General features: G+C 39.4%; 1 protein-coding gene across 1 annotated transcript in view; it reads left to right on the forward strand.

Moving 5' to 3' along the window:
* LOC126095275 (sodium channel and clathrin linker 1-like) overlaps nucleotides 1-26303 on the forward strand; it is a 106955-nt gene that overhangs the window by 57167 nt on the left and 23485 nt on the right. The window contains exon 6 of the mRNA XM_049910033.1: nucleotides 11741-11989. Within this exon, the coding sequence (XP_049765990.1) occupies nucleotides 11741-11989 (249 nt within the window). The remainder of the gene's footprint in view (nucleotides 1-11740; nucleotides 11990-26303) is intronic.

A 26303-nucleotide genomic window follows, 5' to 3' on the forward strand; every position in this document is an offset into this window, starting at 1 on the left:
TCTGTTCTTTCGAGAACAGTTACTATCTTCATATACTTTTCATTAGTTTCCATGATTTGAAATAAATAAGAGCCTAAGCAGAAAAATGTTGCATTCATTTAATGTATTTGTGTGTGTCGCACCCACAATGAAGAACATCTTTAACAAATACACCATTTCATTCAGTTACTCCTAATGTGCAATTCTGTTATAGTTGTACATGCTTGGAACAAGTTAGCTTAGTAATATGAAAAATAATGACATGCTGTTCATTTAGTTTCACCACACTTTTCACTACTCACCACACATGTTTGAATATGACTTTTGGACACTTCTGTTAAGTCTCCATGTTTTCCCATTTGCCTGTATGAAAAACTCAACATTCACTCAGAGGGAGTGAGATCTGAGATGTTGAAGTTATGATACTTTAATAGGCACTAATAATGGCATCTTTGACACCTATCCTTAGTTCTCTAAGTAATCTTTAATTGTGGAAAATCCAGGCTGGAATAATGACAATAGTATGAAAAGGAAAGACTACTACTCACCATATTATGGAGATGTTGAGTTGCAGACAGGCAGAACCAAAAGGTTGCTACACAAGTAAGCTCTTGGCCGAAAGGCCTTCTTCTGAAGTAGACAGTACATGCATACATATTCAAGCAAACACAACGCACACGAACATGACCACTATCTCCGGCTGCAGAGGCCAGACTGCGAATAGCAGCGTATGATATGAGAAGTGGTTTGATGGCAGGGTAAGGAGGAGGCTGGAGTGGGGAGGCAGAGGGATAGGAGGGTAGGGGTGGGGAATAGTAAAATACTGACTGTGGGAGCATACAGGGATGAGATGGGAAGGTGGTAGGGCAGCTAGGTGCATTTGGGAGGTTAGACGGAGGGTGGGCGGGAGGGTGGTGGGTGAGGGGAGGGGGGGGGGGGGAGCAGAAAAGCAGAGACGTATAAAGACTGTGTGCATTGGTGGCTGTGTAGTGCTGGAATGGGAACAGGGAAGGGGTAGGTGGGTAATGGACAATGACTAATGAAGGTTAAGGCCAGGAGGGTTATGGGAGCATAGGAGATATTGCGGGGAGAGTTCCCACCTGCAATGTTCAGAGAAGCTGGCATTGATGGGAAGGATCCAGAGGGCACAGGTTGCAAAGCAGTTACCGTATTTACTCTAATCTAAGCCACACTTTTTTTCCGGGTCTTGTAATCCAAAAAACTGCCTGCGGCTTAGAATTGAGTGCAAAGTAAGCGGAAGTTCTGTAAATGTTGGAAGGCGCCGCCGCAACTAACTTCTGCCGTCGAATATATGTAGTGCTACACAGGCATGCTTTGCAGTCACAAAGATAAATATTGGCACCAAAACCTGGCGTCAGTAAATAAATTTAAAAAAAAAAAGATGGAAGATGAGCTTTTTTCTTCGCCCCAAGTTTTGACCACTGCATTTTCATACATTATCCAACGAAGTAAATGCAAATTCCGTATTGTTCATTTTCAAATGTAGCATCCTTTCAATGTATTTTGAAAATCCGACTGGCCAGACTGTTTGGGATGTTTGTCAATATTGCCAACTCTATGTTCTGAATTTTTTCCTACCTGTGGCAAGAGATGGTTGCTAATAGGAACTTTTATTAATTGTGAATCACATACAGTATTCTCTTCTCCATAAGAGTAATACAAATATAAACATTTTGCCATGTATTGTTTCGTGTTTGCTGCTATCTCATTTAAATCCTGACTGCCTAATAAACTACGAAACTAGAGTGAGACAACAGCAAACGCGGAAGATTATTCATATCATGCCATGTTTATCTTCGTATTATTCTTACGCCAAATAGTGATGAGATGATTACTCGATGTTTACTCTCTCTCTCTCTCTCTCTCTCTCTCTCTCTCTTTTTTTTTTTTTTTTTTTTTTTTTTTTTAAAAAAAGCCATGCCGCGAGCGGTGACAGGTCGGAAACACTCATTATCAGAATGCAACAAACAGTGTATGACACAGTACAATAATGCATTTTCAGCTTAGAGTGACGTAAACACCTATAACAAAGAGAACAGCACTTATCAGATCAAAGAAAAATAAGCAATCAATTCAAACCAGACGAAGCACATGAAAAAGGAAGGGTACCCGTATAAATACAGATGGAGCACCTGACGCATAGCAATGGCCACCTGGTAAAGCTTAACTGCCTAGCTTACGACTCGAACCAAACTACTGTAGTTGTATAGTCATTCATTCGACCTAAATTGTGTCTCATATTACAATGGACCAACTTTGTTTTGATTTGGAGGTGTGGCCTAAAACTGTTCTCTCCCCCTGAATTTCTAGTCTCAAATTTCAGGTGCGGCTTAGATTTGGGAAAAATTTTTTTCCTTGATTTCGAGTCTCATTTTTCAGGTGCGGCTTAGATTCGAGTGTGGCTTAGATTCGAGAAAATATGGTATTGAAATGAAGAAAATCGTCTTGGGTAGCATGCTCTGCAATAGAGTGGTCCAGCTGTTTCTTGGCCACAGTTTGTCGGTGGCCATTCATGTTGTCTGTTGGTTGTCATGTCCATGTAGAACACAGCGCAGTGTTTGCAGCTTTGCTTGTAGATGATGTGACTGGTTTCACAGGTAGCCCTGCCTTTGAAGGTATACATGACACTTTTGACCGAACTGGAGTAGGTGTTGTTGTGGGAGATCTCTTTCTGTATAAGGTTGAAAAGGTAATTTCAGTCTGTGTAGGACTCAGTGAGGCCATTGGTATATTTTGAGAGGGACTGCTCATCACTACAGATCCAATGGTCAAGGGTAGCTAGGTTGTGTGGAATGGGTGATAGCTGTGGAGGTATTGCTGGTGGGTGGTAGGTTTGGTTTAATTGCAAAATTCAGCAGATGCTGAGGAAGCAGAGGCTGTTGTACTCTTGGTTCAAAAGGGAACTCATAAATGATGACAAGTGAAGATTAGTAGAGATTCATGCATCTGTGAAAAGATCTATGCGCGAAACATACAACATCTACCACTGTCACACCTTAACAAAAGATCTTTCAGAAACCCAAGAAATTCTGGTCATACTTGAAATCACTAAGCGGGTCTAAGGCTCCCATTCAGTCCCTTGTTGACCAGTCTGGTGAGATAGTTGAAGATAGCAAAACAAAAGCCGAAGTCTTAAATTTCACACAGGAGAATCGTACAAACATACCATCATTTGTCTTTTGGACAGACTCCTGTATGGGTGACATAGTAATAAGCATACTTTGCATGGAGAAATAACTGAAAGACTTGAAAGCAAATAAACCACCAGGTCCAGAAGAATTCCTTTTGATTTTAGAAAGAGTAGTCGAAGTAGTCTATGGCCTTGGCCCCTTACCTAACTTGAATTTATTGTGAATCTCTGTGTTCAGTTTCATTCCATGTTTCACTGTAGTGTTTTGTAATCCTTGCAAGTCTTGTGCCTTGAACACATATGCGTTTACTCCAATCTTAAGTTCATTGGGAAAAATGTCTGTTGGGTTTTTCCTTGGTTTCATGACAGTCAAAGATTTGAAAGTTATAGTTTTTTTCATTACTGACACATACTGACTTTGGTTTGGTTTTTAAATTTTAAAAGGAAGCTTAGATGGATCTCTAACACAGGCTGTAGCTTCTGCCTTCCAGTCTTGATTGGCCCTCCTTTCCTAAAAGTTTGATTGTTCCATGATTACTAAATTTATCATGGCACAATGGAAATTGTCAACAAGATCATATTTTTGTTTTGACCTGTACACCAATCTGACACCAGCCATGCATTATCTTTGCCTTGAAAGTAGGTGGTTGTAGATTTATTCAACTTCCTCAAACACTGCAGAGGTTAATTCATTTGATGACTTCTCCATTTCATGCTCTGCCCAAGAATAAATTGATGCATTCTCTTTATGCAGAGCTCACGTCCACTAGAACATCCAGAAACCACTGTCAAATCATAGCAGTATAGCTGCTTTTATTAGCATATGCTTTGATCTAGAATCTTTGGTAATGGCTTGTTTTTTGCATATCATATGATATTACAGCTATATTATTTTCTACTTCCTTCATAGCATGAAAAAATCCTGATGCAGAACACACTGCTCATTAATATGTCTCTAAAACGTGATGAGATTGTGATGTCCCATGACTGAATTAAGCCTTGTGATTGGTGCTTTGTGGAGGTGGCTGTTTCTGTCACCAACATAATTTAGGGCTGACCAATACAACCAATGCAAATATTCAAAAATAATTTTGAAATGGTTCTGGCCATTTTGTCACTATAGAATGCTACAATTCGATTCCCAGTGGTATGTGCTCTTGAAATCTGTCATTATCTCAAATTGTTAAAGAAATGGAGTTGGCCATCTTTGTATCTAAGCTACAGGTGTATTTATTATATTGTGTCAGTTGTGTGCATTTGACGGGTTCATTTGCTTCCTCAGCTAGGAGGACTGTAACATTACCGTCAAGCACTGAAATGTTACTTTCATCAGCAAAGATTATTTTTTTCTCCGTGTCTTGTATTGTCTGCAAAATCATTGACATCATTCCTAATGTACTCTCCTGAGGAACACCTGTGTTAATGTGTTTTTGGTGTAATTATGACTTCACTAAAAATTCAGCTTCACCTAGAGTGTGGGCCGTCTCTGGCTTTTGACTTTGTTTGCTGCATAGGAGTGGTACCACTCATTAGCTATTCCTTTTACATCTACATCTACATTTGCATCCAAACTCTGTAAATCACCGAGAAATGTATGGCAGAAGGTATGTGCCATTGCACCAGTTATTAGGGTTTCTTCCTGTTCCATTCACATATGGAGCATGGGAAGAATGATTGTAAGCCTCTGTGCATGCAGTAATTATTCTAATCTTATCCTCATGATTCCTGTGTGAGTGATATGTAGGGGATTGTAGTACGTTCCTATAGTCACCATCTAAAGCTGATTCTTGAAATTTCATTAACAGACTTTCTTGGGATAGTTTACATCTCTTTTCAAAAGTCTTCCAGTTCAGTTCCTTCAGTATTTATGTGACAGTCTCCCATGGATCAAATGAATCTGTAACCATTTGCACTTCTGTTTTCTGCATACGTTCAATATCCCCTGTTAGTCCTATTTGGTACGGATCCCAAACACTTGAGCAGTATTCTAGAACCATTCACATGAGTGCTTTGTAAGCAATCTCCTTTGTAGATTGATTGCATTTACCCAGTGAAGCAAAGTCTACCACCTGCTTTACCCATGACTGAGCCTATGTGATCATTCCATTTCATATCCTTAGAATTTGTTACACCCAAATATTTGAGTTTGTTTAGTAGCATTTTATGGTCAATATGACCGACAGTGTCAAAAGTCTTCAGTAGTTCGAAAAATACATCTGTAACACAGTCATTCCTGTTGATAGCTTGAAGTATTATATTTATAAACTCTGTTTTGGCGTATACTGTATATCTGCTTCCTCACAAACCAACCTGTACTCATTAAGAATATTGTATTTATTCAGGTAACTCATTACTCTATCCTTCAATATTGGTGCTATTGCTTTTGAGGCTGATGAGAACAGGGAAACTAACCTGCACTTAAATTGTTCTCTGCATTACCTTCCTTTAGCTGGAGCACAATTTGTGGGTACTTTAAATGTTCCAGAAAAGTGCTGAAACTGAAAGAGTAATTTATTGTGCTTACCATCAGGGCAGAGATTGGCACCTCACCCGTCCCTCCTGCCTTTTAATTTTTGTTTGTTGATTGTGGGATACATCATTATGCTGGTTACATAATTTGTTATGCGTGCTACACTTGTTTTATGGAGAGTTTGTTGCAACTTACCCACAATATCTGAAAATTAGTAATTTTCAGAATTTCAACAATATAGAAAGGATAAATTGCTACTCAAGGAGACAATGAATCACAGACAGTTACAACAAAAGGGAATAGTAGACATATTTAAGGTTTCAAACAAAGTCCTTCCTCAGAAGTAGATCTTTCACACATTCACACAGCAAGAAACCATACACACATGGCTATTGTCTCAGGGTGCTAAGGCCTGACTACGATTGTGTTGCTCACATCAGATGCAGTCACAGTCAAACCTTAGTGCCAGGAAACAATAACCATATGCATTTGACTTGTTGTTGTGGGAATGTGGCAAGAGTTTCACTTCTGAGGAAGGACTTTGTCTGAAACCTTAAACATTTTTAGTATTCTTTTTTGTTATATGTGTCTGTGACTAAGGCCCCCTTTGTGTGGAGAGGAGCAATGTATCCTTTCCATGTTGTTATTATTTCATCCTGGATTTTTCCATTGTTTCATTTACAAAATTTTCTAGCACTCATGGATTTTCTATTGATCTATGCCCATCTTTATCTCATTGTAATTGTTTTTCCATTATCCAGTTTCTTGTTTATGATATACCATACTGCTTACTTTCTGTAATTTTTCTGAAATTAAACGATATTTATGCAGCAAGCCGTATCTCCTGCATTCTTTGTAATTGTGATGATACTTAAGAACTATTGATTAGTACAGAATTTTTGTAAAGAATTGAGGTATTTAAGATCCTCAGAGGATTTAGCAATGGAGTATCCAGGATGGAATAATGACAATATTATGAAAAGGATAGATTGCTATTTACCATAGAGTGGGGATGTTGAGGTGCAAGCAGGCATAACAAAAAAACCGCCAACCAGAGACAATGGTCATGTGTGTGTGAGTTGCATTAGCGTAAATGTGTGTGTGTGTGTGTGTGTGTGTGTATGTATGTTGCCTCATTCTGAAGAAGGCCTTTTGGCTGGAAGTTTTCTTCTACATTGTTTACTGTATAGACTTCATACCAGGTTTAATTAGCCAATTGTATCTGGCAGTAACAACCTGGGAGGCCAAAATGTATTATGCATTGGAGCACATAATATTTTTTCTTTGCAGTTAGAACTAAATTTTTTGCATTCTTTTAAATACTGTGTTGTACATGAGGCAGAGTGCATAGCTATGAATGAATCTTTGTGTTTCATTATTTCATTGATTGACTTGCTATGCATTGCTGTTTGGTAACTTTCACTTTGCACATGTTTTCACTAACAGAATACCTATTGTTGTTAATACCGATAAAAGGTGATGCAGGGGTCTTATGTACCAACACTGTTGCAAAAATATTAGATAGGTGATAAGTAAAAAGGTCCTCAGTTATATTGGCACCATACAGAAATGTGCCGTGTAGTGAGCATAAAAGAGAGACCAGTCAAGGAGAGAGAAAATAATCTTATATTGGATGCATCTCATTTCAGTGTGTCTTGTAACAGGAGGTAATAACATTTGAACAAAAAAATTCTTGTAACTTAACAGTTTGTGCATTTTATTTTCAACGCTCCATTTTTATCTCTGATATGCAGGTTGATTATATTAGGAAAATCCACCCGTTCATATTTCCAAAAAATGACTTAATGATACATGCTTTGTGCATTCACCATTCAGTTTATAGTCACTGGTGTGACATTAAAATTCAATTGCAGAAGTTCTGTTAGGAGGATGAATGATGATTTAGAAATCAAAAGTCCATAGACTGCATAGCATCTTAATCAAACATGCGATTTATTTCTCCTACAATCTTTTTCAGGTCTGAGTTGTTTTATTCCATAATGCTTTTTTCTGCCACACATGGATATTTACAGAAGACAGTAACAATAATTCTAAGAAGTGCATTTGTGCTAATAACAATTAGTCAGTTGACTTTTAACATCATATTAAATTATGTATTGTTTCCTCTTTAGTGTTTTGCATTGTATGTATTCTTTATGTCTTCAGTGAGTTTTACATTACCAGAGTCTTGCATAGTGGAATGACAGAATAAAATACTTTTCGTACTAGGATAATCCAAATAAAATTCTTGAGATTTTCACTTCTGTCAATGTCATTGTGTTCAGATGTAAACTGCTGGCTGCTGAGAATGATACAATGTCCACTTTATATGTACATGAATCACCAGTGTCCAGAACTTCGCCGATATACAAAGATGGAGAAGATGACGAAGCACTGTATGGTAGAGCCAATCCATTGTGCACGGAAGGAAGGAAGGTTAGGGTTCAAGATTCCATTGGCAGTGGGGTCTTTGGAGATGTAGGACAAGTTCAGATTGAGGAAGGAAGTCAACCACATCCTTTCAAAGGAACCATCCCAGAGTTCACCTGACACGATTTAGGGAACTCGTAGAAAATATAAATCTGGAGAGGTGGATACAAGTCCATTGTTTTCCAACTGTGTCACCTTGCTTGATCCAACCCATTGTGAGGATATGTAATGTCACATTGCGTCCCAAGAATCAACTAGCATCATTCTTTGCTTTTATCTGCTCTCCAAAGACTGCCCTGTGATGTACAAAGTGCATAATTCCCTAATCTTCACTGAAGTAATTGCATTGTCTCAGTTAACTCTTTTAATAATATTATTGTGTTATGAAGTAAGTATCATCTTTTCAAACTGTTTTTTTGTGCCTATTCTCTAGGGAAAAATAACAGAATGAATAGACTGGGAGTGGTGTCACTTCTGAATAGGCTGTCCATGTATACTCTTTTAACTCAGGCTGTTCCAACTCTGTCCCGTGAGTGAGTCACAGATGCCTGTGAGCACACATAGCTCATCTGCTGGCAAAGCACCCTGCTCTTTCATGTCTACACAGATTCTCTTATTTGTGTGATAACTAATTTAAATAATTTATACAAATTGCCCCAGAAATGATGCAGTAGATTTTGAGGGGTTATAGGGGACATCTTGAGGAACAAACCAAGAATAGGAACCCATATCCAGAAACATCATCCAATGATGCTACAGAGAGCCAAAGTTTCTGTGCTGGCTCCTGCCGCTAGTCCACATCTTCAGCAGCGAATATGACTTTGTTTGATGATGGACTGCAGGTAGAATATTTCACAGTGTTGTTTGTTATTCAGTGATTGCGACAGGTTGCCACAATTACCAGTGGAGAAGATGGAGCTAGCTGTTGTGTAGAAAGGCCTTGTCTGCTATGAATGTGATGCTCTGTTGCTTTGATGGATAATGATTTCAGACATGGGTTTCTGTCTACACTTTATTTTCCTACTGGATCCTCTGAAATCTCCAGCATTTTTCAGTGTGCAGGAGAAAAATAATCTGCACATGGAAACGTGTGCTCGAAACCATCATCCACCAAGGCAATAGAGCTTTGCATTCGTAAGAGACAATACCTTTCATGCAGCAGCTAGCTTCATCACCACCACTGGTGATCATGGCAATCAGTTGTGATCATTGAATAACAAACAAGATTGCAAGGTGTTCTACCTACAGTCAGTTCACCTACAGAGTCAGGTTTGCTGCTGAGGGGGTGCCCTAGTGGCAGGTGCTAGTGCCTATAACTTCAACATTGTGTAGCACTGCTTGATGACATTTCTGGTCTCAGGTTTCTATGCTCAATTTGTTGCTCAAGACACCCTTTACAATGACTTGAAGTTCATCACATCATTTCTGGGACACCCTTTATGTGATAATACGAGTGAAAGATTTGCTGATTATTAATTTTTATGATAAAATGAATGCATTCATGGCTGAACTGCACCTGTTTCAAAGGCAGCTTGGTACGGGAAACACAAATGCCATTCATTGTTCATGTTACCTCCAGACACATGTTTCATGGTTTTTTAACAAAAAAATATGCAGCTTTGTCAGAGTTTTTAGGCAAAGATTCAGGATCTGATTCCCTAATGTCTCAGAATGTGTCCTCTCAACCAATCCCTTTTTTTTAGTGTGGTTGTCCATAAACTTATTTTTCCCCAATTCAAGTCTGTACCTCCTCATTAGTAATTCAACCTGCCCACTTAATCTTCAGCATTCTTCTGTAGCACCACATTTTCAAAGCTTCTATTCTTCTCTTCTCTGAACTGTTTAACATCTACATTACAGTTCTGTTCAGTGCTACAATTCAGAGAAGAAAAGGCTTCCTAACATTTAATTTTTTTTTTTGATGTTAACAAATTTCTCTTTCTCAGAAAACTTTCTCTTCCTGTTGCCAGTCTGCACATTATATCCTCCCTACACCAGCAAATAACTGTTATTTTTGTGCCCAAATTGTAACACTCATATAATACTTTTAGTGTCCATTTCTTAATAGAATTCATGCAGTATCACCTGACTAATTTGACTACATTCCATTAGCTTTATTTTACTTTTGTTGGTCTCTTTTCGAGACATTATACACTCCATTAAATTGCTCTTCATAGTCCTTTGCCATCTCTTACAGAATTACAATGTCATTGGCAGACATTAAAGTTTTTATGTCTTTTCTCTACATTTTAATTCTCTTTCCAAATTTCTCCTTGGTTTCCTTTGCAATTTGCTTGAAGTATAGATTGAACTACATTGAGAAGAGGCTAAAACCATGTCTCACTCCCTTCTCATTACTGCTTCCCTTTCATGTACTTTGACTCTGTGGGTCAATATTTTATTGTGGACATGATAAAAACTGCAGAAACTGCAGGTAGGTCCTAACTTCAAGATCAAACATTGATGAGCATTCTGCATTTTGCGGTAAAACAGAGTCTGACACAAAATATTTCATCATTTGCAAGTAAAAACATAGATCGTATTCCACAAATGTAAAAAAGTTTCAGTTTCAGTACCTTTGGTTTAGGTTGAATTTTTTTATTTGGCTTAGATTGAATTTTTTTGTTTAACATGTGCTGTTTCCATAATATTTTTGAAGTTATTGTCAACTGCCTAGCCAGTATTGTTGTGAGTAAAGTGTTGACTGCAGGCCATAAGTCGCTTGCCCACCCCTGACTGTTAGTGGGTGGTAGCCTGACATAAATGCATGAGCAGTTTGTTCACCTCTGCCTGCGAGCACCTGACTGCCTGCAGGTGAGCACTGAAGCTGGAATAATCTGTTTTAGCTGAACAAGTGCTGTCGTCAAAAAGTTCCATGACCCTGTAACCACAACCAACCTCTTGTACAGTGATTAATATTAAAAGAATAAATAATATGAAAGACAGTTGTTGTGTTGATACTCCTGTCACTGACTGTATGAATTATTCATGAAATATTTTGAACAGTGAGCTGTCAACTGCACATATCACTTTACAAAATAAGCTTTCAGCCAACAAGGCCTTCGTCAAAAATAGATGACACACACACGCGCGCGCACACGCGCGCGCGCACACACACACACACACACACACACACACATGCAAACACAACTCATACACACATGAATGCAGTCTCTGGCAGCTGAAGCCACACTGCAGTGTGACAGTCTTTTTGTTGTGCCTATCTGCAACTCAGAGTCTCCACTACACAGTGAGTAACAATTATCCTTTTCATAATATTGTAACATTCCGTCCTGGATTTTCCATTGTTTAATTTTATGAGTGCGACATACAGATGATAGGTTCAGTAATGTATAGAAACAAAATTAATGTATAACATTGGAGAAAACTCACTGTCATACAGCAGAAATAAAAATACAGACAATACTCGTAGTTATGTAATGCTATTGTGTGAGAACTCCATCATCATAGAGCTGTTTATAAAGTACTAATAAATTACGTCACATACTTTTAACTTCTCAACTAACATTGGTGACCATTATTTAAAGGTTGAACATTTTATTTCAACTGACATCTGTTCAAAACAGAGAGAGTTTGATTTAATGTGAGCTTTGTTTCAAATCTTGTGATTCAGAAATATCTTATTCTATAAAAATATTGTATGGTATTTTACAAAGTGGAATAACTTTCATATTCTTCTGGTTCTACAGGAGAGTGTAAACTTATGGAAAAACTGCACTGTTCAGGAAACAAAGAGACGGAGCTTATTCATAAAACAGAAACATTGAATGCCACATGTAAAGATTTGGAAGCTGCTCTGCTGACTTGCCATAAAAATATGGAAGATCTTATAACTCGTGAGTCAGAGGCTCAAGAGAAAGTGAGAGAAGCTATCACTCTCGTTGAAGCAGCTATTGCAGAAAAAGATTCTGCCTTAATGAGGGAAATGCAAATAAATCGTTAAGTATTTACATATATTTACACCGATGAGCCAAAACATTACGACCACTGCCCACCACGAGAGTGAATGCCACCTGCTGGAATTATGGGCAGGTGATGTAGTAAGGAAAGTAGACAGACCAGAGGGGAATGGGGAATCATTCTACTGATGATATGGGCCGTAAATGGGGTAACTCACTGATGTAAGCAACTTTGACAAAGGGCTGATTGTTACAGCCCAGCTCCTGGCAACGAGAATGTCGGAAATGGGAAAACTGGTCAGCTTTTAGCAGAGTACTGTATTAGGCATCTATTAAAAGTGGTTGAAGAACAATGAAACCATGGGAACAAGTTGTTGGACATCCGTGCCTCATCACAGAGACTTGGCCACTCTCTAAAGCAGGACAGACAGTGACGTGTTGCAGATTTGATGACAGAGTACAACACTGGTGCTGGCATCATTGTTCATAGCACACCAATCAGTGGACATTGTGGAGCTTGGAGCCCCACAGCAAACAGCCCCTACCTACTCCCATTTTGATCCAATGACAATGTCAGTTATGATTGCGGTGGGCATAGTATCATTAAGATTGGTTGTGGATCCCTAGAAATGTGTCACCTTTTCAGATGAATCACTTTTCTTGTTACACCAGGTTGACAGTTGTTCCTGGATACTTCTCCATCCAGCAATCAGGCCAGTGTGGGCAGGACTATGCTATGTAGGACTTTCACCTGGGCTTTTATGGGGCCTTATTAGTAATCGAAGGCACCATGACAGTTGTGGATTATGTGACCATTATTGCAGACTGCTTATATCCATTCATACTTAAGGTCTTTCCTCATGGCAGTGGCATTTTGCAACAGGATATCTGTCCCAATCACAAGGACAGAAGGTCTGAGGGACATTATAGTGAACTCACATTGCTGTCTTGGCCATCAGTTATGCCTGATCTGGACCTAATGGAACATCTTTGGGACACTGTTGGACACCACCTCTGGGTGCAAAACTGCCAGCTCCTGATTTATGGGAGCATAGAAACCTGGTGCCACATACCTCCAAAAAAACTACCAAAGATGCCATCAGGATCACTGATTTATTTCATTCTAAGGGAAAACAAAATGTTACTGAGCAGATGGCCATAATGTTTTGGCACATCATATGAAATAATGTTATTCTAATGAAGTACCTTAGTAATTTTAAAATATGTTCTCCCCTTCCCCCTTTTCTTCTGTTTATACATTTCCCCCCTAATTTCATTGTTAAATAAACAATGGCAACTCATTATTCAAACTGTCACTTGCTAATTAATGTATATGTGTATCTTGGAACTTGCACCATTATTATGCATACTTATTAGGATGACCCCTTGAACAGAAGTCAGTCCTATGTTAGAACAAAGAAGGAAACCAAAAACTTCAAACAAAGAGGAAGATGAACAAGAACACAAAAATTCTGAAAAACTGGATTAGCTGAGAGGCAAGGCAAGCAAAAGAAATATACTTGACAGTGGAAGATTATATGAAAAATGATGGAATCAGAACATAAAGAAACTGTTTATAAACAGTAGACTGTCTTAAATTACTATAAGAAAGAAACAGAGAAGTAGATGCAGGCTGTATTGGGAATTTGTCTTCAAAGAGGTCCATGTGTTTGACAGAAACCTTGTAATTCCCATCTCTAACAAATGGGGAAACTCCCATCACCTGGACAGAAACAGTTGAGAACCAAATACAGAACTGGAAATCCACACTTACAATGAGGAAACTCCCATCACTTGGACAGAAACAGAGGCAGCCTTAAAATCTATGCCTAAAGGAAAATCTTCAGGTGCAGATGAAATGAACGCAGCCATGATAAAGGCTGCAGGTATCCAAGGCATACAGTGGCTGCAAAGAGTACTCAATGCCATATGGGCAGATAACAAAATACCTGTGGATTGGAGCAATGATGTAATAATTCCCCTGTTAAAGAAAGGTAGCAGGCAGAAACCCACCAGCTATAGAGGAATAACCCTATTGTTTCATGGGCTGAAAATACTTGAGAAGATCATAGAAAAGAGGCCGAGAACTATCATAGAACCACAGCTGGAGGAGTAACAATACGGCTTCAGAAGTAACAGATCAACAATAGATCTAATTTTTAGCACCTGCATGTTGATGGAAAAGTATTGGGAGAAAGGCAAGAAACTGGTCATTGTATTCCTGGGTATAGAAAAAGCCTGTGATAGTGTTATAAGAGATAAGATCTGGGAATACCTGAGGAAAAAGAATGTGCTGGAAGGACTCTCTACTAGCTGCGTACAAATTGGGGAAGGACAATCATCATGGTTTCAGACCAAGAGTGAAGCAAGACCAAGACAGTGGTGATGGCAGTCAACAGAGATGGACAACCAGCAAGTGTAAAATTACGAGACCACCAACTAGAGTGTGTGGACCCTTACCTTGGAAGTGTAATTTCCAGTGATAATTTGGTCAGAAATGAAATCATCAACAGAGTGCAAAAAGGATCTGAATTCTACCAACAAGTAAGATCACTTTTATGGGATGACTTGATTCCAAAACCAGCCAAACTTATGATGTTTAATAGCTATTTTGTACCAATTTTGACCTATGGTATTGAAACATGTACCCTCGCAAAAAGAGAATCATAAAGGCTGCAAGCAGCAGAGATGAAATTTTTTAGATCCACCATCCAGAAGACCAAGATGAACAAGTTAAGGAATGAGGAGGTGAGGAAAGAAGTCGGAATAAAGACATTGCTATTAGATTGAATTGGTGCATCTAGTCTTCAATGGTATGGGCATGTGATGAGAATGGAGCCAACTAGAACAGCCAAAATAAATTTGGAAAGACAGATGGATGGGAAAAGACGTCAAGGAAGACCTCATACCCGATGGATGGACTTAATTAAGGCAGATCTAGTGACCAGAGGATGGACAGTGTATGATATTCTCTGTGAACAGGTGTATTTGGACAGGATGAAGTGGAAATGGCTCATTACCAGTACCTGGGAAACTGGAACTGTTAAGTGATGATGATGATGATGTTGATGAACAAATGTGAAATTGGGTTGGCCTAGGCACTGAAAATAATAACCACATCACTCTCATTTGAATACAACAAAAAGTTGAAACTGCACACTCAAAAGATCAGTTCAAATTCTGAAAAAGCTGAATCACCAGAGGAGCAATATTAGTTTTAAAATTCTCTATAGATGAAAGTATATAAAAGAATTTAACAATATAGATAAGTCTTAAGATATAAATAATATGTCTGCTAATGTAAAATGGAAAAAAAAGCCAAAGCTAATTGTGTAACATTATATTCATTGTGCCTGACTGCAACACGGCATGTCATCATTAGAGAAAGTAGGATTGTACCCTTCTCATAATACTGCTGATATTGTAATCTGGGATTTCCATTGTTCAATATACACTCCTGGAAATGGAAAAAAGAACACATTGACACCAGTGTGTCAGACCCACCATACTTGCTCCGGACACTGCGAGAGGGCTGTACAAGCAATGATCACACGCACGGCACAGCGGACACACCAGGAACTGCGGTGTTGGCCGTCGAATGGCGCTAGCTGCGCAGCATTTGTGCACCGCCGCCGTCAGTGTCAGCCAGTTTGCCGTGGCATACGGAGCTCCATCGCAGTCTTTAACACTGGTAGCATGCCGCGACAGTGTGGACATGAACCGTATGTGCAGTTGACGGACTTTGAGCGAGGGCGTATAGTGGGCATGCGGGAGGCCGGGTGGACGTACCGCCGAATTGCTCAACACGTGGGGCGTGAGGTCTCCACAGTACATCGATGTTGTCGCCAGTGGTCGGCGGAAGGTGCACGTGCCCGTCGACCTGGAACCGGACCGCAGCGACGCACGGATGCACGCCAAGACCGTAGGATCCTACGCAGTGCCGTAGGGGACCGCACCGCCACTTCCCAGCAAATTAGGGACACTGTTGCTCCTGGGGTATCGGCGAGGACCATTCGCAACCGTCTCCATGAAGCTGGGCTACGGTCCCGCACACCATTAGGCCGTCTTCCGCTCACGCCCCAACATCGTGCAGCCCGCCTCCAGTGGTGTCGCGACAGGCGTGAATGGAGGGACGAATGGAGACGTGTCGTCTTCAGCGATGAGAGTCGCTTCTGCCTTGGTGCCAATGATGGTCGTATGCGTGTTTGGCGCTGTGCAGGTGAGCGCCACAATCAGGACTGCATACGACCGATGCACACAGGGCCAACACCCGGCATCATGGTGTAGGGAGCGATCTCCTACACTGGCCGTACACCACTGGTGATCGTCGAGGGGACACTGAATAGTGCACGGTACATCCAAACCATCATCGAACCCATCGTTCTACCATTCCTAGACCGGCAAGGGAACTTGCTGTTCCAACAGGACAATGCACGTCCGCATGTATCCCGTGCCACCCAACGTGCTCTAGAAGGTGTAAGTCAACTACCCTGGCCAGCAAGATCTCCGGATCTGTCCCCCATTGAGCATGTTTGGGACTGGATGAAGCGTCGTCTCATGCGGTCTGCACATCCAGCACGAACGCTGGTCCAACTGAGGCGCCAGGTGGAAATGGCATGGCAAGCCGTTCCACAGGACTACATCCAGCATCTCTACGATCGTCTCCATGGGAGAATAGCAGCCTGCATTGCTGCAAAAGGTGGATATACACTGTACTAGTGCCGACATTGTGCATGCTCTGTTGCCTGTGTCTATGTGCCTGTGGTTCTGTCAGTGTGATCATGTGATGTATCTGACCCCAGGAATGTGTCAATAAAGTTTCCCCTTCCTGGGACAATGAATTCACGGTGTTCTTATTTCAATTTCCAGGAGTGTATTTTTAAGCTTTACATTGAGGATGCAATGCAAGAGTCAGGAAACATTTAGATATTTGTGTAGAATACATGGCAAAGTAATGTCTATGCTGGTGACAGTTGTTTTACCTGAAAGTGAAGAATACTTCAAAACCATATCAAACGAATTGGATTAAGTTATTGAAAAAAATGCAACATGAAAATGATTCTAAAACGAAGGTAATAGTTTGCAGCAAAGAATGACAAGTCATAGTATGATATAATGTATGTGACTTACTGCAAAAATGAAGGTAATGGTTTGTAACAAAGAATGACAAGCCATAGTATGATTACTTGTGTGTGACAAGCTACTGCAACAAGTTGAGTCAGTTACTTATTTAGGAAGCAAGATTACTAGTAGAAGTAGCAAGAAGAAATAAGAAGTAAAATTGCCTGAGCAGAAAGTGTCTTAAGGAAAAAAGAAGATATTAATCTCAAACAGTAACGGCATACAAATCAAGGAAAAATCTCTGAAAACATATGTTTGGATTGTGACATTGAATGACTGTGAGACCTGGACTATGGGGTGTGAAGAAAGGAAAAGACTGAATATTTTTGAGATGTTTTGTAACAGGCAGGTCCTGAAAATCAGATGGACTGATAAGATCACAAATGAAAAAGTCATTAGAAGGGTAAGAGGGAAATGGACTTTATGAAACACTACCTTAAAAAGAAGAGTTCCAACTATTGGTCATCTGTTAGGACATGAATGGCTCCTAAAACAAACATATGTCAATAGAGAAAGAATTACAGGAAGACCAAGCCTCAAATACATCAACAACATTATAAAAGATGTTGCTTAACTCCTCTACAGAAATTAAGAAGGCAAAGCCTTTAGGAGTAAAGGAGACCACTCACCAAAAACCAGAAGCGTTGAGTCGTTGACACAGTAAAGACAAAATACTTGCTGGCTGGACACACAATGCCAGGAGTGCAGTTTTGCAGGTGGACTAGAGTGGTGTTGAAATTGTTGGGTGGGGTGGGTAGCGGGAGGGCGGGGGGGGGGGGGGGGGGGGAGAAAAGAGGGGCTGGAGAGGAGGGGATAGCTTGCAGTTTGGAGGGATGCAGCCACTTTGCTGGCTAGGAATGCAGGGGGAGGAGTGGCAGGTGCATAGGTTATGCATGTGATGCACAGGTGTTGAAGCTAATGGGAAGCAGTACATGATGAAAGTGAGGGGGAGAAGGCAATTGGTAGGCAATGATGGACAGAGGAAGGGAAGCAGTTGGGTGGAGGGTGTGAGGACAGTCAGTTAATGGAGACTGAGTCCAGGATGGTTCCAGGAGAGAAGGATGTGTTGCAACAATAACACCCATCTGCATAATTCAGAAAAGCTGGTGGTGGAAGGAAGGATCCAGATGCCCTGGGTCAAGAAGCAGCTGTTGAAACTGAGCATATTATGTTCAGCTACTGTCTTGTTCTTGGCCACATTTTGGTGGTTGCGACTCATTCTGGTGGACAGCTTGTCAATTGTCTTACCAACATAAAGAGCTGTAAAGCAATTGCAGCAGAGCTGGTATATGATACGGCTGCTTTCACAGGTGGCCCACCCTCTTACGGGATAATATAAGCCTGTGGCAGTACTGGAGTAGGAAGTACAAGGTGGGTGGATGGGGCAGGTCTTGCATCTGGATCTTCCACAGGTATATGATCCGTGTGGCAAGAGCTTGGGGGTGGGAGTGGGATAGGAATGAACTAGGACATTATATAGGTTGGGAGGGGTAGGAAGGATCTTGGTTAGGATGTCTCTCATTTCAGGGATGATGATAGATAATGAAAGCCCTTATGAAGGATATGGTTCAGTTGTTCCAGTCCAGAGTGGTATTGGAAGATGAGGATGACACTCTTCTGTAGCTGATTCTTGGCGGTGGTGGGAGGGTTAGGTATGTGTGAGGAATTGGATGGAAAACCTGTTTGCAGACTTAGTTTGGGGTGGGGGGTAGTGGTGGATTGGGCAGGTCTTGCATCTGGATCTTCCACAGGTATATGATCCGTGTGACAAGGGCTTGGGGGTGGGAGTGGGATAGGAATGAACTAGGACATTGTATAGGTTGGGAGGGGTAGGAAGGATCTTGGTTAGGATGTCTCTCATTTCAGGGATGATGATAGATAATGAAAGCCCTTATGAAGGATATGGTTCAGTTGTTCCAGTCCAGAGTGGTATTGGAAGGTGAGGATGACACTCTTCTGTAGCTGATTCTTGGAGGTGGTGGGAGGGTTAGGTATGTGTGAGGAATTGGATGGAAAACCTGTTTGCAGACTTAGTTTGGGGTGGGGGGTAGTACCTGTCCTGAAGGCCCTCTTGAGACCTCAACATAAGGGGTAAGGGAGGTCACATCACTGCAGATACATTGCCCCAGTTGGCTAGGCTGTGTGGAAGGGATGACAACTGTTGAAATACAGGTACTGTTGATGTTTTGCGGAATTAATATGGTCAGATGTTCTAACATTTTTGACGACAAGTTGGATTGCAACCTTCCCACTTCTTTTACACGAGTCATCTTACTTGGTATGCACAGCTGATTTTCTTCTCTGGATAGCCGGCTACGTCAGTCTCTAAAAACTACTTCTCCGAAGAATGATGCTAGTTAAAGTAACATATAAAACTCTCTCTTTTCTCGTGAGATAAGTAGGTACTCGAAGAATACTTTTAGTTCACTCTCAGTATATCTCAACTTCCACAAAGAACAAAAATTATCATTTCTCACATAAATATTCGACTTCTTGTAAAAGTCACCCATGTCATCTCACATTAGACACAATTAAGATACATTTACAACAGAGTTGGTTTAAAAACCACAGAAACCATAAACATGTCTTGCCTCTAGCAAGCCTGTGTTAAGAGTTCCTTAAAGTCTTCTCAACTCAACTGTTATTTTGCCACTAATAATAGCCGCAATTACAAAACAGCGCAGAATAACACTGAAGTTCCTTGGTTCTGCCATCTGCTTTCAGTACGACTTCCATAGATCGACTGACAAGTACTTGTCGGTGCTATTCGACCGTCGTGACTACAGTCTTCTCACGACAAACATCAGACCTGCACGCAAAGACAGGTGACGCGCAGTAGAAAGAGGTACTTCTTCCCACTCGCATCTAAAATATCATGTGTTCGAAATGCAGGAAGGCCGATTGGTTCTCGTATTTGGTGTGATTTACGAAATATATCCAGTGGTAACGTTAGGTGACTCACCATGTATATATGTCTGTGTGTGTGTGTGTGTGTGTGTGTGTGTGTGTGTGTGATGTAGAACCGTCATAGTTTTCATATCCATATACATATATGTGTAGGTTTCCCTATATACACATATTTTTTCCCCTGCAACACCTGGCAGTTCTCACATCGTGACAGGTTTCTAATCTGTAATTTTAATGTTTGTGTTTAAATGTAATTTTGTGTGTATGTGGATGTGTGTTCGTGTAGTCTGATTCTTCGGCCTGCTTATCTGAAGATGGGATTAAGATTATTAGAAACCACGGAAACTAGGAAGGACTTCTGCAATAGAAGTATGTGAGTATAGTAAGAGGGAAAAAATAGATAGGTCCTCAAATGAGAAGTAAGAAAGAAAATAAATAGAAATGGTTGCTAAGATTGAATAAGAGAAAGGAGATAGCCCCAAAGACAGGAAACCCTTCCCACCCCCCTTCCCCAGGATCCCTAGCTGTCAGGTACTTGAGTGAGACATCGGAGGAGATTTGGTGTTAAATCGTCTCCTACAGAAAGGACATTCCCACCTTCACCCTTGAGGTCCGCAAAGGAAATCTGAGCAACCTTATGGGAATGGCAAATAGTGAAGAATCAGGCACACTTGTTTGCGAGGGTTGTCTGAAAGGTGCAATGGGTATTTGTGTAAGCCATGATTTATCTGTTTGTGTAAATCATGCTTTTATCTATATTATCCATCCCTTTCAAACTTTATATAAACCCACCCATCTACATCACATTTCATAAAAGGTATAAAATATTTTATACAAAGTAGAAAATTTATACACTATGGTATCACAGTTGTTTAGCTCTTCATATTATATTTTATACACATATAAAATACTCTATTTTATTTTATGCCAGTATCACTTTCTTTCTTATTCTGTGATCCTCCTAAGTTTTCTATGTAATAAGATTATAGGATAGTTTAAGATTTTAGAAACAGATGACAGAATAGTTTAAGATTTGCAAGGAATTCCGTACAGGAAAACTATTTTGGAAGAAACAACGGGATCCGATGGTCATCACTCCACCCGTTAACTCAGAATGTTAATGTCCCTGGGGGTTATACAACTTCACGTCCTTTACATTGTACTTTCCCTTTTCTGATCCAGTTGTAGGATCCACTAAAAGTAATATTTTGGAGTGGGTTACCATTTGTACTCAATATGGTCCTTCATGTTTTTGGAAAAACTTGTGTGTCTCTTATTTCAGGCCAGAGCTTTGAAGATGTTGTTTTACGAGAACTAGGTCATCAACCTTGTTCTGTGGTTCAACAGATTTTTCATTATGTTTACTTACTCTTTGTTGTGCCTTTTCAACTAAATACTTAGAAACTATTTCCTGGTTAATTTCATAATTGACACTCAGTTGTTCAGGCCAACTGAAATATCTAATGAGAAGTTCTCCTACAAAGGGTTTGCCTATTACTTCTGAAGGTGTCAACCCAGTTGATAAATGTGGTAATTCATTTAGAATAAGTTAAAAGTCTTTAATTTTCATTGATCATAAAGTATGTTTTTCATGGCAGTAGGTACGGCATAGTTTTCCAATTTCCTTCATTACTCATTCACACGGATTCGAGGATGGGTTATAGTTGGATATTAACACTTGACGAATACCTTCTCATGCTAGAAATTCTTTAAATTCATTACTCACAAATAGCGGGCCATTATCCGTAAGAAACCGTTTTGGTTTACATACTTCCAGAAAATATTGTTGTAAACAGTGTATAACTGTCTGTGTATTTGCTTTTTTGATGGGATATAGTTTAACATATTTTGACCAGCACTATATGATGACCAAAATGTATGACACTCCTCCCTTTCCTTTAGGAACTGGTCCAAAAAAATCTGCTGCTGTGAGAATGTGTAACGACTTAGGAACAATCGGATACATTTTGTGTTTCACATGAGTATTATTCTCTTTCACCTTCTGACAGATTTCACAGGCTCTAATTAAAGATGCTACTTTATGCCCTAGCTTCTTAAAATAATAAAACTTATTCATATGGGCTATACACTTTTTGATTTCGAAGTGTCCACATCCTGTATGAACATACCATACAAGTGCGTCTTCCATTACCTTCGGAATGCATAAGTGCCAACATTGTGATGTTACACTGTCTCTCCAAAACAAATTATGACCTACAGTTTTCCATTTTCCTACTTGATTAGGAGGTAAGGATTTCTGTATACACATAGAAAACATTTCTGTAAAATAGGGATCATGATGGATATTTTCTGTTATTCTTTGAGCCATCTCTTGTACCCTGATGTTTGGATAGTCTACTGACATAAAATTAATTGCAAATATAATGCTGGGTCCTTCATACATTTTAATTCTTCCATTCCTATGGGTTACCTAGACAAAGCATACAGTACAATATTCTCGGAACCTGTTACATATTGTATCCTAATATCATATTCCTGGAGGAAAAGCATCCATTACATTAATCTACTGTGTAACAATCAACTACTCATTAGAAAGGATAGAGTTTGATGATCTGTATCAACATGGATTTCTGAGCCCCATACTAGTGTTTGAAATTTTTGGTTACTCAATACAATTGCCAATAGTTCTTTTTCAGTAGCTGTGTGATTCAATTCATGCTTATTTAGACTATGCCTAGAAGAGGCTATGGTTTTGTGTTCTAAATTATTTAGATCGCACTGTGCATGGAAAAGTTCTGCAGCAATTCCGTATCAAATGCATCTCTGGAAATTTTAAACAGTTCGCCCATAACCGTATGATGTAATGTGGGTGATTCAACAAGCGCACTTTTGACGTTTTCAAACGCATTATTTACCTCTTGATCCCAAATCCATGACACTCCTTTCCTTAATAAACATAAAATTTTTGGGTCTTGACCTCGTATGTACCGTCAATAGTATCTTGCCATTCCTATAAATACCTTCAACTGTCTTACATTTCTTGGGTGTGAAAATTCTTTAATAGCTTTGATGCGCTCATGGTCTGGTCTAATTCCCTGCACCCCTACAGTATGACCTAAAAACTTAAGCTCTTGGCGTGCAAAGTGTGATTTAGACAGTTTCACTGTAATACCTTTCCCATTAAATTTTTTCAGAGTTCTGCAAAAGGTGAGACAATGTTCTTCCCAAGTAGCTGATATTATTAGGATATCGTCTACATGTATTATCAGATCCCTTAATAAATCCCTAATGCCTCATCCAGCGCATGTATAAATACGGATACAGAAATATTAAGTCCGAATGGCAGTACATTGAAATGATATGATTTACCACCAAACAGAAACGTTGTATACTTTTTGGATTCTGGGTGTAATTTTATTTGCCAGTACCCTGCAGTCAGATCCATCATGCTAAAAAACTTTGCTTTTTCAAATTTGGCCAACAATTCATCAATATTAATTGGTCTGTCTCTATATGCTTACTCAATATACAAGCGTCTAACACTAGTTGTACCCCACCTATAGCTTTTCTCACCATGAACAAAGGGTTATTCATTATGCTGGAACTACGTTCTATTATATTGTCATCAATCATTTTGTTGATTTCCTCCCTCACTGCTTCTTTCAGACTTACAGGTATTGGATATGGCTTACAGAAGAATGGAGTGTCATCTTTGATTTTGAATTTAGTCGCTGATATTACCTGGACGATCGGAGAACGCTACTTCATACTCCATTAAAATTTTATATAAATCTCGCTTTTGTTGATTGGTCAATATTAGAGATTCATTAACTTTGTCTTGTATACCAATTCGATGTGTTCCTGGATCTACATTATTGATCTGTGGTGACAATTGTGCTGAAGCTGTTAATCGCAGACACTGACACTCAGTTGTTTGTTTACCAATGTAGCTGTCTGTCACAAACAGTATCCAGCATCTACTGCTCCTTTTACAAAAACAAAGAAGATTTTTCTCAAAGTTTAACATGATTTTAAATTCTAATAACCAATCTAAACCAAATAATACATCTCTGAATATTTTCTACTGTTAAAAGTGTTTGACAAAATAAGGTATTTCCAACACTGCAGTTCACTTGGGTTTCGTGTTTCACAACTTTAGTTTTCATTCCTGTTATACCGATTATGTAAGCTCCAGTCACTGGTAATAGCAGTAAGTGTTGTTTAATCTGTAGTGAAGTAAAGAATGTGTTGGAGATGAGTGATACCTCACTCCCTGAATCTGTAAATATGTTAAGCTTAGAATTCTCTGCGGTCCATGCTATTATAGGCTGTGGATTGTTGATAATTAGGTTTGGTTCTTCTAGCTGTAACCATTCTTTTTTAGGTATTCTGTGTGTGAAATTAACATACTTATTATTAACCAGGCCTCCTAGTGTATCTCTACAACCTGGGCCCCGGCCCTTGATCCAGATCGCACCACGTTTTCCTCATTATTACTAATTACTGGTTGGTTACCAAATTGGGATATTACATTAGCATTCTGGGTTCTAGCATTACTTGGTACAAATTCCTGCGAAGTTTCTGGACCTAAATTTGGAGGTGGATACTTCTTTTGATAATGGTCATTACAATTCTGCTTATTATACTGGTGTACTTTCGCAATGTAGACTTCATGCTTTTTGAAATTATTCACACTATTCCTTTTGTAATTCAAATTTTCCCCTTGATGTAAAGTTTCATTACAGTCTTTATTTATGGCATCGAGTGCGTCATCGAAGGATAACAATTCTTTATCTGTTTTCCAGCCCCTACACAAGATGTCTTTTCTTGCATAGATAAGTAATCGTCTAACTAAGATTTGAACCAACCCCTCTTCCTCCATCAGCTTATCAAAATACTTTGCCCGCATTAGATGCCACTTGAAATACTTTCTCATAGTACCCCACATATTATTGTAATACTTCAGGTCCCACAAATCTGATATTAATTTCTCCTGAGCACCAGCAGACCAGTATTTCTTTTTAAATTTCTTCTGGAAGTCTCCCCAATAAGAAAAGTTCTCAATATTTACAGTACCCCATTCTGAGGCTTTCCTAAAAGGTACCCCACAGCAAATTCAATCTTTTTAGAATCTTCCCAGTTCTTTGGCAAGACTTGGTTGAATCTTTTCAAAATATGTGTCGGATGTACATCCCTGTCCGGCTTAAACTTAGAGAATTGCCTGGATAATCCTGAATTGGTCCCCCAGTCTAGATCAGTCATCACTTCACTAGTCAGTACCATGTTAGGAGAAGTCGCCCTCTTGTCTACTCTATCCTGGATGAGTTTGAATTCTCTCCATAGTTCATCCATACCTCTCTTGGTATCACTAAGTTCAGAAGATAAAATAGGAGATACATTCCCAGAGATTACACTTGTGGAAACTTTTTGATCTATCATTTCCTCTACCTGTTCCTCCAAACTACTTACATTTATGATGTCAGAGTTCGCTAGTTTCTCTTTGAAGTTTCTTTCCACATTATCTACTCATGTATTATCTTGCTTTTCAACACTCTCTTGTAAAGTATGCAATCCCTGCTTTACAGCATCAAACTTAACATTACATACATTTTCAAATGATCCTAACTTTTCATTGATTTCAGATTCTACATTTTTCCTCAATATCAAATTAGGCCTATAACTTTTTTGTCAGCTCCTGAAAATTATTTTTATGTTTTTGGTTGAATTCAGTAAACATTTGATTTACACAAATGTTCAAAGAATTAGTTAGTTCATCTAATTTCAAAATTTCAATTTTACTATTTAGGGCGTCAAATTCAGTCTTTAAAGCATCCATGCCTTCACATAGATTACTAAATTCTCTACTCTGTGTGTCAACTTTGGCATTTAGCAAACCTAGATTTGTTGCTCGATTATTTAGAACTTCACTTTGCGCATCTACTTTATTACTTGATTGAGCATTTACTGAGTCTAACGTAAGACTCTGGGCGTTTAATCGAGAGTTTACTGAGCCTATTTCTTCACTTAGAGTCGCTTTTAAATGAGTTTTAATTAGATTTACTAACTCAGACCAGTCAGGCCCTTCTTTGGTAATTCTCATAGCCATAGTTGGTTCTGGAGTTTCCTCGACTTGCCGTACGTTATCCACATTCTTATGAGCTTTAGATCTAGTAAGCATTTAAATAATTAACTCTAAGTATAATAACTACACTAATAAATTTCACTCAACAGTTTATCCCACTATGTCCTAAAACAATAAAGTTCTGTTTTACACTCACCCAACGTAGAATTTAGGCTGTGTCGGTGAGCGGATGTGGAATCAGCACCGGTAAGCAGCAACTGGTGCTGGCGGCATCGGTTGCTG

The sequence above is a fragment of the Schistocerca cancellata genome, chromosome 8 (genome assembly GCF_023864275.1).
Source record: "Schistocerca cancellata isolate TAMUIC-IGC-003103 chromosome 8, iqSchCanc2.1, whole genome shotgun sequence".
Classification (NCBI taxonomy): Eukaryota; Metazoa; Arthropoda; class Insecta; order Orthoptera; family Acrididae; genus Schistocerca; species Schistocerca cancellata.